The sequence below is a fragment of the Augochlora pura genome, chromosome 9, assembly GCF_028453695.1.
Source record: "Augochlora pura isolate Apur16 chromosome 9, APUR_v2.2.1, whole genome shotgun sequence".
Lineage (NCBI taxonomy): Eukaryota > Metazoa > Arthropoda > Insecta > Hymenoptera > Halictidae > Augochlora > Augochlora pura.
This window is the reverse complement of record NC_135780.1, coordinates 7,592,890-7,606,088: the sequence shown is the minus strand read 5'-3', so window position 1 is coordinate 7,606,088 and position 13,199 is coordinate 7,592,890. Positions and strand designations below refer to the sequence as shown.

Sequence of the window (13,199 nt, the reverse complement as noted above, 5' to 3'; positions counted from 1 at the left end):
GTCTGTCTCGAGTCGTCTTGCTTGTCTCGTCTTGACTCGTCTTGTCTCGTCTCCTGGTGCCGTGATGCAGTGGTACCTTATCCAAAAAGTCGAGCAAAAAGCAATTTTCAAACAAGCATCGAACACCGTTTGAAATTTTCAAATATCCTGCCTCGTTGCTGAGATATCCGCCGCAAAAATTGACGAACACTCGTGCTTCATAGTACTTTAACCTGAGGACACTTAACACAATAGGGTAATTTGAAGATCGTAGTGTCATAGGTCGTTAATCATGATGAGCACTACAGTGCTACGTTATAAAAAATAGGGTTTAATTATACATACTTCAAAAATAACCTGAACAAAGTTGTTTTGATTTGTTTATGTGCAGGGTAAAATAAACATTCTGTATATGTGTAGTAATACGTAGGTATAGGCCGTCGACATTTAATGACATTTCAGGAGCAGTGAAGGAAAAACATATTTTTATGTCACCAAACGATAATGTTTTATGATAAGAGGGAGAGTAATATTGTATCCGAGTAAGAAAAAGTGCTGTGAATATTAGGAACATAATACAATTATGTACTTATTGTTGCAAAAATAAAATATAAGATATTTGCAAAAGAATATTGTTACAGTGTTGAAGGTAATATTTTGTACCCTCCCTTAAGGATGCTCGAATAAAAGATGGTAACATCTTTAATGTATCAAGCTAAATTTTATCATTCAAGATACCATTTAAAGAAGATTTTGCAATTGAAACACATGTTACATTGAATTATGTTTTTTTCTCTTCTTTCCCCAATATGTCCTAAACCATTGCCATATTATAATGTGTATAAAAACCCATTATACGATATAATCTGTATAAAAACCTATTTTTATGATATTCAAGTTTAACGATATTAAAGATGTTGTAGTTAAGATAATCATATTAAATTTTAAAAGAATTGACTTTATCATTAGTTCGTTCCAAGTTCGTGTTTACTGTTCCTATGTTATTTAAATATTTGTGGGCAGACGTAGACCTCTAGAAAACACCTACCTCAGAACATTAATACTAAACCTTGAGTAGTGATAGTGTACTGTAACGAGTTTTATTTTTAAAATTAATCTAGTTATTATGTATGTTAACTGTTCGACGCGACGGTGGATGCTGAGTCATTACTGACCCACTCTGTTATTACCGAAGAACGTTATGTAACAACCGCACGGAAAATCAATCAAATTTATGACAAATATGCAAAAAGGAAGTCTCCACACCCATTTTATTGAGTCAGAGGTACGTTGCAGATATTGTTATAGTATACACACTGATAGTTGATGATACACTTATGTGAGATGCACCTTACTCGATGCTAAAGACGATCGTGGTGCAAAAGTTATGACTGGACTGTGGATTTTATACAATTATGATAAGAATGTGTAGGCCAAACAGAAACACTTAATTAACAACGATAGGAACACGTAAATATTACAAGACAGTAGAAACACTTATATCATACAATTTTGGCAAATTGTTTTAATTTTACAAACTAATTTTTGTAAACAGAAAATTATTTGGATTATGTGGAAGTAGGCCTGAGTTAGTGCCAAAACCTCTCCCTATCAATAAAACAATCGCAGCCCTTTTCTTTTCATATTTTTTTAACGTGGAAAAATTCTCATTGCTACAAATGGAAACGAGGTTATATTGAATATCCCACCCAGACACAAATCAGACTTAACCTAGGCATAAGCAGAACGTAACTTAAATCTGAGCGAAACCTAACCCAAACTAATTGCACCCTCTGGAACATTCAAGATATTTCAAGGTGATCGGAATCAACGATGCGCCCTCTAACGCAAATAAATACCACTTAATCTTTTCCAGTAGCCATTTGTACGTGTTTATCTGAATTATTTATGATTTACAAGACGAACAAGTCTTAATATGGGTAATTGCGGGCACTATTAAAGATAATATCTCGCCATTAATCATTTGCTATGGCATAATTATGTTGATATACGATCGAAGGTGGACAATACTGGTTACCGTAATAAGTAAAAATCATAGTCAAATATCTTGACGCCTATATTTTCAATCCGCCGAAGTCGAAATACAGTCGCAGACGGAGGGGTTTCAGTGCGGCAGCTGGCCATCGTAATTGGTACCCTCGGAGGCCCGCATCTTCAAAGTGTCGACGAGTATTCTGCATCAAAAATAAGAAGCCAATCAGAAAAAGAAAAGAATACAAACATGCGTCTTATTTATCCGAGCCAATTAAACTACCCTGAAAAATCGCTGACCAGAAAACTATTCGTAGATGGCTTTTCTTTCTTTCCATGAAATCTGCGTAAATCTGAAAAACGTATCGCAGTATTCCGTCTATGCCGCGAGTAATGAGACGTCCGATATAGATAAAAATACCCGGCTAAGGGAATAATTGGAACGATTGATACAGTTTTGCTGCTCGCGTTTGCAGGAGGTTACATTAAATTGCCAGTTACCATTGCATTTTTGATTCGCCCGATTTTTCAGAATCCCGCAATTACGGAAACCAGCTGGTTCGAGTTACGGGTTTCAGAGAAATAAAATCACTACCTGCGGCTCGTATAACATAAACAATGCACTCTGATTTAGAATTAAAAAAATATAGCGCGCTCAAAAGTGATTTCGATCTTACATTTCCAACGGAGAATTTATTAAAGTTTGGCCAACTTATCAATTATACAAAATCTATTTCGAAATCGTGTTGAACCCAATGTTTATTATTTATTAATGTTTCAAATTATTAAATATTAAAACTATCAATTAAAACGTATTCATTATTCACTTTTTATGGTACTCTCGACTCTATTACGGTGTTTGTTATTAAATAGTTGTTATGTAATCGTGTGGAAATCGAAAGTTCAAAAAACAACGTTTGATTTGTTCATTAAACGATGCCGACTTTAATACGATTTCTGTTCACAATAAAGTGGCTTTATGGTGAAACAATTCGAGTCTTTTAATTGTGTGCAGATGCTACTTAAAAAAAAAATACGATAAACATTGCAGAATATTTTTTTCCGCGAAGTAAGACTTATCTTCTGGAGTATTCACGTTACTTACTTTCCCCCAACCTTGAAAATCCTTTTTCTGCTTCCTGAATGAATTTCGAGCGGATCCACCTGCCGTTTTGTTTCCAACCGGGCTTCTTGCTTCTCTCAGTTTACGGCATCGTCTTCTTTTCACTTTGGTCACGAAGTATCGTCTCGTATGTAGAAAATTATACATCGAGAATGTTCGAGAAATTCGCTGCAAACGATGGCGCTAAACGAATCATAATTTGTCTACGTTCCTGTGGATTTAATAGTTGAAGAAAGTAAACGGAAGTATAATAATGTTAATATCAAATGAATATGTAAATGCGTAGGATGATTTTATAATTGGATTGTAAAAGTTCGTTTATATAGCAATTAATGTATAAAAGGTGCTTTTATAATATCGCGCTATTCCAAACAGTATAACAATGTGCAGTGGAAAAATAGCTCTTGTCGTGGAATAGACCATAAGAATATACATATAATAAGAATTAAACATTCTATTGATTTTAAAACAATAAATTTACAAGTGTAACGATTTTTTATATCCGAGTAGTGTCACAGAGATTGTGGTTTTGAAGCATCAACTTTATAGCAATTGTTCCAACTTAAAATATATTTCAGTTGTTTAAATAAGAACCACTTGCAATCATAAATTATTTTTCGAAATCCTCGAAAATATCTTTACTTGTTTTTGGTTAACATAGATTTGGTTAATTTAATCTCAGATTAATGTGATTATGAATTTGTACAATTACTGCATATTCGATTATTGTATTTATTTAATTGACTAGATTTTAGCACATTGGGGAACATTATTAATGGCGACAATATTTTGGGCAAGACACTTGCATTCTACTAGAAAAGTAAATTTTTGATACTATCTTGGTTACATAATTCAGACTTTCAAGGACGGAATCTTACCGATAATTTGTCTTTTATCTACTTCTTATATTATTTTGATGACTATTTCACATTCACATTATATTCATATTATAAATCATATAAATCGATGAAGAATTTTTTTATAAATACCACAAATTAAACAATGTAGCTCTCGCACGCAACGTACGGGCTAGATATTGAAAGGATTAATAGATACAAATAGTACATGTTGGATATCAATTAAAGGAGCCAAAAATGCTAATATACGTCTTCTATTGAATTTCAATATCAATAAGTTGTTTTCTTTTATTTAGATGGAAAGGATAACATGAGCATGGAATTTTACAATAAAAATGCTGTGTGCAATCAAAGAACCAATAATTGTGATAAAATCAGATAGCCATTTACGCATCTTTATCGGCAGACACAGACGCCATTTTTACAACTACCACCCCAACGTCTTCGAGTCAGACACCTCGCAGCACAAGCTGCATGATGAGCGCTGAACCATTTCGTTGAGAAGGACAGGACATCGCAAAGAAATCTACGCGGCCGCGTCACATCGTTGTCACTATCACCGTTATCGTCATTAGAGAGTTCAATAGGTTCAACTCTGGGGAGTGCCGCGGCTTCGGCCACAGCATTAGCCACAACATTAGCCACAGCATTAGCATAAGCTTCAGCATAGGCTACAGGATCGGCACCAGGATCAGCACCAGGATCAGCACCAGGATAGGCGTCAGGATCAGCATCAGGATCGGCACCAGGATCGGCACCAGGATCGGCACCAGGATAGGCGTCAGGATCGGCACTACGTTCACCTAAAGGCCCTGGAAACAAACGAAGTTCTCTATTTAATTTTCCGCTAAATATTTCAGATGAGAATTATCGATAGCGTGTGGATTTTATGCACTTATAGTAAAATTGGATAAATGCAATATAAATTAATCAAAGGATTAAAAGAACTGAAAAATGTCAATGCATTACGTTTAATCTATTGAAATAACTAAATAAAAAACAGACCTTGCCAGTTAGTTTCTATTTCTTTCAATTGATATAGATAATTTATATTTTGCATACAAATTCGCAATTTAGTCGTCGATATTTATTACAATTTCCCACCTATTTATACTAAGTTAATAAAAAGAAATTAATAACATTTTTCTGCGTATTAATTAACTACAGATATACAAATGTTATATGTATATAACATAGTATATGTTACTTCTACAGAATATTGTAAAATATTATACAATGTCTTCTTTTATTTGGAAGCATAATTAATATATTTTTTAGCTATATAATAATCGTGCAAAATGTGAATCAAATAGCAATTCACTAAATTTAAATCACTAAGAATAATGAATACAGCGCAAACCACCATTAAACAGTTTAAATGTTTAAATTTCCTACATCATTGTTCAACTTGTTTTATTGCTTAAAACGATGACATTATGAAAGAAAATTAGAACTAATAATACGTTTATTTACAACATATCTCAATATATTTGTTTACTCAAGAAATCTATTGTAAGAAAAGCGTAACAACATTCATTTATCGTATATTTATACATTTCCGCCAGTACGAAGACATTTTTACTGTTATTTATGAAAAGTTTCCTAAATATGATCGTATAATATGATTACTTACGAAATTCGTACACTGGTCCATCCTCCTGTGGAATACTTGCCGCAGATGCGTGGGCAACGATAACGAAAATGCAAAGAACACTGAGAAACTTCATATTTCGTTAAGTGAATTATCACTTGTCACAAAAAAATACTATGAGGGAAAATGAAGCCTGCATAATGGAAACACTTGATTATATACATTCTTAACCACACCGGTCAAAATGCCATGTCTTGATTATTCCCCACTTCCGGACCACGAAACTTCCAGGAAAAGGAAGAGCTTTGGTCAGTGATATTGCAATCTGCAGCTTTGAACTGCAATTTTAGCGTCTTCTGAAGAGTACATCTTAAAATTCTGTATTCAAGGAAATCAATATGCTGTTAATCAATTAACTGTATTATTAATCGTATTTATTAATTCATTGCACTTTAGTATGTGCTTATCTCAAAATGAACTAAAATTCGACTCTTTAATTATCAATATTCGTATATGGAAATTTGTTAGTATTTGCTCGAAAATATTTACGCTCATTTATCTGAACGTTCCATCAAAAATAGGATTATTAGAATCTTAAATGAAATGACATATTCACTAACAACGACTCCAGGATTTCTACCAGAATAAACTAATAAAGGTTCTGTTTTTTAATTAATTCTAATTAGCTGACCAGAGTGTAACAATATCGTTAAATTTATCTTACATCTCCATAATTTTATATTTCAGCTTTTCATTTTTGCCGTAAATGTATAAAATCCACAATCTACCTATAAGCTCTCCTAATACAGGAAAACGACCTTACAAAGACGATTTAACATGGTACAACCAAAGCTGTTTAACAATAAGATCGATAATCTTCTCTGCTTTCTCTACCAACAACGAAAGGATATAAAACACACGACACCCCATGCTCCAATTATCATTACATTCGCTTAGGCTCTTCGAAATTTCACATTGTTCTCAGATTATCTTCGAACCAGTACCGCGCGTGGAAAATAAAATAATCTGCAGTAGAGCAATGTGAAACTAATTTTCAATATCGCGACCGGACTCGCTCGCCATCAGTGATTAACCAAAGCTCCCAATCATGGTCCTTTCACATTTTAATAAAGCAAGATAAGAGATGCGCTGCGTTAGGTGTGAGAACGGAGGCGAAAAAACGATTGCGGTTCAAAGGTGCTAAAAACGTCGATAATCTTGGTATAGTAATAAGGAAGAACAAACCCCGAAGGGAGACCGGTGGAACGAAACAAAAAGTAGTGACGTACGAGCGAGAGGAGAGGGGAAAATAAGTGTGAATCAAGTTAAGTGAAAGGGAGCAACGAAAGTAGGAAAAGAGAGGAGAAGAGCCCAAGGAGGAAGGATCGACACGAAGATTTTCAAGATAACACCGGTATAGTGCATCTCTTGGGGTTCTTAGCGCCGGTATCTTGTTAATTACACCTCGACCGATCGTAATTATCCCTTGGCAGATAATGGGTCGATTACCAAAGATGGGCTACGGTGAAAAAACAAGAACATCTACGTCGCCGGTACTTCGTCATCCTTGATCAGGACTGGAGAGTCTGCTGTTGTTTTAGAAGCTCTTTTAAATAGCAATTTATTTACATACGAAGCTTATAAGGCAACTTCGTTTACCGTCGAACGCAAGCTTCCCAGAGGTCTTTCAATTTAATCATCGTGAACATAAGTCCTCCGCTCTGTTGTTTGCCGAAGCCACTAAATTTATAAAAGGATCGCTAAAGCGAGCAGCAAACGCTCTGACTACACGGCGTTGCACTTAACCTTAATGCTTCGAATATTTTTGTGATAATAACAGCAATAGCGTTAATTGCTTTTTCAATCGGGTTTTCAATAATTTAAGGACAGTGTGCGAGAAAGAAAATACGTACTTGGTAGAATATTGGACAAGAAATAATGCTTGAAGACGTAGTGATTTCGAGAACAAATACAAATTACAGAGTATATGAAGAGCAGATTGTTAGTATGAGATTAATTTTAGAGTCAAACTCTATTCTAGTGATGTTTAAAAATTTAATGTTAGACATGATCCTTGGAAGGACTTCAGAATGAAATTATTAAATTTTCAGCGCAAAGATATTGATATTGTGTGAACGTATTAATACAAATAAATTAAAACGTATTAATATTAATAAACTAATATAATTTGTGTAATAAATTGCATGGTAAACGTAAATACAATCTTGCTCAGAATTTGAGTATAGTCTTCTCACACTGAGACCAAAAAAGTAGTATCATTGTTGCGGTAAGCGAATATAAAATAGTAGAGACGATCGCAACTAAAAGTACATATGTATTATTATCTGACACAGGTTAATATTATAATGGCTGACCCGGCGAACGCTTGTGCTCTTCACCACGGTTCCCGACCGTTTTACTTTATACGATAATATATCGTTGTTGAAATAAGACAATACAATCAAGAAATGAGTCGTGCGGCTCGCATAAAAATCAGCTTACCGAAGATATGGTAGTACAACTGAAGAGATTTAATTCTACCTTAAATTCTTCTCGATTTTTCGCGAGCTGACCAGCTGTTGGTTGCTTCGTGTCTACATGAATATTTTATTATCTCCAGCCATGCATGTTGGTCAAGTTCAGAGTTATTTAAACGTTTTGTTTTTGCGATAGGTGGGTCCATGGGTCGCCATGAAGGACTGCGGAGGTCGTAGGTCATCGAAGTGTTGGGCTTGTACCGAGCGTCCTTGTTCGGAAAGATCTTGATATCCGTGACCACTTAACCTCGAAGTTCAAACGTCATTCACGAAAGGGAGATCTTCTCTCGAAGTTCTTGGATTAGTAACGAGCGCTGATGAGCCCGAATCATTTCCTTTGGTTCCATTAACAATCATAAAACCGAACGAAAAAGGTATCCAAGCTCACGGTTAGAACGAGATCTGTACGAGGGCCAAGGCGGTTATGCGATCGTTAGACTGCGGCGAAAAAAATGAAAAAGAACATGTCTATTTCGCCCATAGAGTTTCATTCTTTTTAGAGTATCTTCGTTATCTCGACTTTTCGAAGTGCAACATGTTTAGATTTGAAGGAACATCTGCAGACTATTAATAGGGGCCGTTTTTCTTCTTTCTTAATAAAAATAATAATCATTTTAAGAATCATCTGCAGGTTTTCAGTTGGGGCTGTCTTTCTTCTTACTTTAATAAAAATAATAATTGTTTTGGAACTTTTCAACTCACAATAAAAGAACAAAGTAATTTTTCGAGTGATTTTTAACGTTTTCATACAAATTGTATATATTTGGTATGACAATCGTTTTAAGATTTTTATATGGTATCAGTTATAATTCAAAAGGAAAACTAAAATTGAGGATGATTCTACGATAATTAATGTTTATTGTTCTAATATAAATAAAATCACCGTACAAATTTTTCAAATTCGTACATAATGTCTATGTCATAATTCAAAACGGAAGTTACAACAGAGAATAATACTAAGGTAGTTAGTATCGTCTATCCCTATGTAAATATAATTGTCGTTAATATTCTTAAAATATTAAACAAAGTTATTTTTCATTTACTCCTTCATGTCTAATGACGGTCAGATTGCTAATGTTTTGAAATATAACCTGTTATGTTGAAATAAAATTCTGTTCTTTTATTTTCAATATTTAAGCGTTCGAAATATGTGACGTTGCAGTTAATACAATTGGTACAGTGAAATGCAGGTGGCAACACTTTTTTCTTTTGCAGCTTTACTTCCATATAAATGTTACAATTGTGAACACTGATCATGTTTCCATACATCTTAAGTATATAATCAATATTTGTCCTTTTAAAAAATTATTAAAATCGAAAGAATTTTGATCTTTGCAACTATAAGGAAAATTTAACAAGGGTAAATTGATATTGTAAGAATGTATGTTCTATCATTGTTGTGCGTAAAAATACATGCTCGTTGTAAATTATTACGCGGACCCAAAACAGTCGTTATTTTTTTTTATGTTACGGTATCTGCAATTACGGTTATCAGAAAGTCCTTAGAAACATTTGACATTTTTCGGCGCCGTGCCAGGCAAAGACAATTTAGATAAGGTCGTCGAAAGGACTGTACAGATTCTCCGGGTTGTTGAGAGGTGCCGAGATTTTTGTGGAAGGATCACCGCCGAACACTTGGAATCCGGGAAGTCGTAAAGCAATCAAACAGCCTTCGTCTGTAGCTCAGCAAATCTCGCTGCGGCAAAAATCTGCGAGATCGATTGCGGGGAGAAAAGGAAAGGAAAAAAGTGACGAGCTTATCTGATACACTGTTTCTACCGCAGCCGTTCCGTTCCCTTATAAAATCGGCCGGTAAATTAAATATTTATTATCGACAGTTATTACCTTACGACCAGTGTTTATATTGCGGAAGAATTATGGGAAGATTTGTGTGGCGATGATTAAGAGAGAAAAAGAGAAAGTAGCTTACGCGTAAAGCAAGATTTTCTTTACCGAAAGTGATTTTAAAATTATGAATGTTGTATGATGAGCTGAGAATCTTTTCACGTAATTATGACGCGTAATTATTAGACTTTTATTCAAATTTGCGCTTTCAAACTGAATGATACGAAAACTAAAGTAAAAGGAACATTTCTTTCATTCACTAAAAGATCCCATACGATGAAAATATATTAAGATTAATATTAATTCTTATTAATATGCATGGTTTCTTGGATCTTTACAAAAGCTGATTTAAAGTCTGCTTATAGTTAGCATGTAAGAAAAGGTACTAGAAATATTATCTTTTTGTTCAAAGTATATTTAATTATACAACACTGTTAAATAGTATGCCTAAATACCTGCGAAACTAAAATACAGATAAATTATAAAAGAACATGATTGAAACAAAAGTAAATGTTTAAAATTCTATGGATATTTTAGACCCTTCCGTAAGCATACTAGGTTTAACATTGTTTCTATTGAAGGTATTAAGATACTCCTTTTAGTCATTTCTATTTAACACTATTTCACATTTTTTAATCAAATTTTCCTCTGTCCCTTCTCGATCTTTGCTACAGTCATCGCATAATTAACTCCGTAAAACATATTAATAGAAAATATCTGTAAAAACAGTGTTAAGGACGGAGAAGTGTTAATCAACGTACCCTATCATGATCCAGGCTTACGTCATATTGTCGCATGGAATAGAAATTCGAAATTGACCCGCGATACCTACAGTTCAACGCGGCTGTAAATCAGGGAAGATAACCGATTATTGTGTCGACTAGATAATAGCGCATCCAGAGTGAATTCTTGTCACGAGGGGTAGGATCGATCGACGGCGTACGCAAACCGAACACGGACCAAGATTTATCGTACGACCAAGAGGTATCCTCCTGTCCTTCACGTAATTCCGAGGCACTTTTTCCCCGTGGCGGATCATTCGCCGAGTCATTTTTCACGTGAACGAACAAAGCCGACGCCACGAAGGACGTCGCATGCTTTCAGGACTATCTGCCGTGATCTATCCAACGCCCCTGGTATTCGTTAGGAATGCCGGACAAAATTTCCAGCATCAATCTTTGGATTTCTTTACGAATCATTTGTGTTCGACGCTATTGATACTTTCGGTTGCGAAGCTTTCATCGACCGATACTCCGAAATCGATACTACGCGAACAGGGTTCTTGTCGAGAGCACGGTTGCATTGAATGGTCGGCCAGATTACGGACGGTTACAGAGTTTCGGGGTTTTGGAAAGTTTTGGAGATGCATATCAGGCAGATAACGTTTATTTTCTTTCAAAAAATTTGATTATTTATCTGCTACTTGATATCTGGAAAGCAACAAACTTTTCGGAAGAAATGTGGAATACAAAAGTAACTCGTTTTCAAGGGAGAGTTACAACTGTTCTATTTATTTTTGTCGATCGTTTTGCAGGTTATTTGGAAGGTAACTTTGTTTCTTTAAATTGAAATCTATAATTTTCTTTGCAATTTTTTATTCCACGCGGAAAAAGAATAAACGTTTTTATGAAACATTTTTCGTCGGACTTTATCTTACAGGGAAATGTAATCAACCGAAAAATTTGTTTATCTATGAAACTTCTTTATTTTAATGATAACAAAATTTAATTTAATTAATAGAATATAATTAGATTACGACGATTTATTAAACGTTCGAATTTGTAGTATGAAATACAATAAAAATGTTTTTCGTCTTCGTTCTGTATAGAATCGGCCCCCCAATTCTGTCTAATTAATCATTGAGCTAATTAATCTCTCGACAGGAGATCTTTTATTGATCTATTTTCGATGACACGCCATTACTAATCTTCTTTGCACGAGTCTCCTTAAAGATGCTTGGAGATAGAAGATAAATTATGACCATTCGACTACATCGTTCAGATGTCGAATACATGATAGCGATAATAAAGCCATCTTAAAAGGCAATGACACACGAATTTATTATAAGTAGCAGGAAGAATTTAAAACTACTTCCTAAATATAGTGGTGTGCTTCATTTTCTTAACCCTAGAAAGATAACCTACGTCGCAGAGGCGCCTGCGAAATAAACCGAAGACTGTTGATTTTTGTTAATTTTTCATAGAGGTCTAGTGATTTAAGTTTAAAATTACTTAAAATATAAAAAAATATAATATAAATGCATTTTATTTTTACAATAATGCCAAACCTTTAAAATGATTAGATTAACTTAAATAAATATCCATTGTTACGTACGTTGTCATATGGTTATCTTTCTAGGGTTAATGTCGTGTTTTCATTTGTTACTTGGATAACAATAAATGTCCAAACACTGTGTATTTGTTCGTTCACATTAAAATTGTAATCATTTCCTTACGTAATTTTCGAAGTATAATTTAATGGACGTTTACAATATTCGATTTAATAACAATACAGTTATTTCATTGCATATTCATTGGATGTATGTTAATATTATCTCTAAATAATCGTTTAAAACTTCAACAGCTAGTAACGCTGTATAATACAAATTTTTAATATTTCCTGTACAAGTTCTCCTTTTATGTTCAACGATTGCATATAATTGAAAGAGATATCCGTTTTATGTTAAATATTTCATTTTATCACCTTGCAGTATATTTTACAACTACGTTTTACTGAATATAATTTTCACAATTTAGATTTATCATCTTTAAACGAACAATTTTTGTTTTTTATTATCATGAATCATCTTCACACATGCTTTTCTTATATTTTATCTTCCACATATTCAAGACAGTATAATTTAATTAATATTACGATATATTTTAGTTACCAGATTTTAACTTTGAAATACTAACTTCTTAATTTTGTCTAACTAATTAATAATAATCTAATTTTACTCAAAATTTGAATCCTTAACTATATTTTTTGGGTTATTGTAAAATGCATTTATCTCAAAAACCTTATCAGAAGTTTACGTAAATCCTTTACGTTCAGAGTTCACTAACTTCTATCGTTATACAATTTATTTTAAAGTCGAAAATTGCAATGATTTATACGTCAACTTAACATTACAATGTTATAGGAATTTCTATAAATATAAGACTACCGATTATGGTACAATGAGGCGAAAAGGTCGAATGTAATAAATCTTGGTCTATGGCCACCGTAGGATCCGTACAAGCCAATAGTGTTAAATTACTTGTTAGTACCACGAT

At 33.8% G+C, this 13,199-nt stretch overlaps 1 protein-coding gene across 1 annotated transcript; it reads right to left on the bottom strand.

The window, feature by feature from the left end:
* Positions 1–1,820: 1,820 nt before the first annotated feature.
* On the bottom strand, positions 1,821–5,723 carry LOC144474835 (defensin-2-like). The gene is made up of 3 exons (XM_078190173.1): positions 5,585–5,723; positions 3,077–4,763; positions 1,821–2,174 (listed from the first exon to the last, which is right to left on the bottom strand). The coding sequence occupies exons 1-2, from the start codon at positions 5,676–5,678 to the stop codon at positions 4,348–4,350; spliced, it is 510 nt and encodes a 169-aa protein (XP_078046299.1). The 5' UTR covers positions 5,679–5,723; the 3' UTR covers positions 1,821–2,174; positions 3,077–4,347.
* Positions 5,724–13,199: the final 7,476 nt, after the last annotated feature.

Coding starts and splice junctions, on each gene's coding strand:
- LOC144474835 (XM_078190173.1), bottom strand. CDS start 5,678: ATGAAGTTTCTCAGTGTTCTTTGCATTTTCGTTATCGTTGCCCACGCA. Junction 4,764..5,584: donor TGGACCAGTGTACGAATTTC/GTAAGTAATCAT, acceptor GTTTGTTTCCAG/GGCCTTTAGGTGAACGTAGT.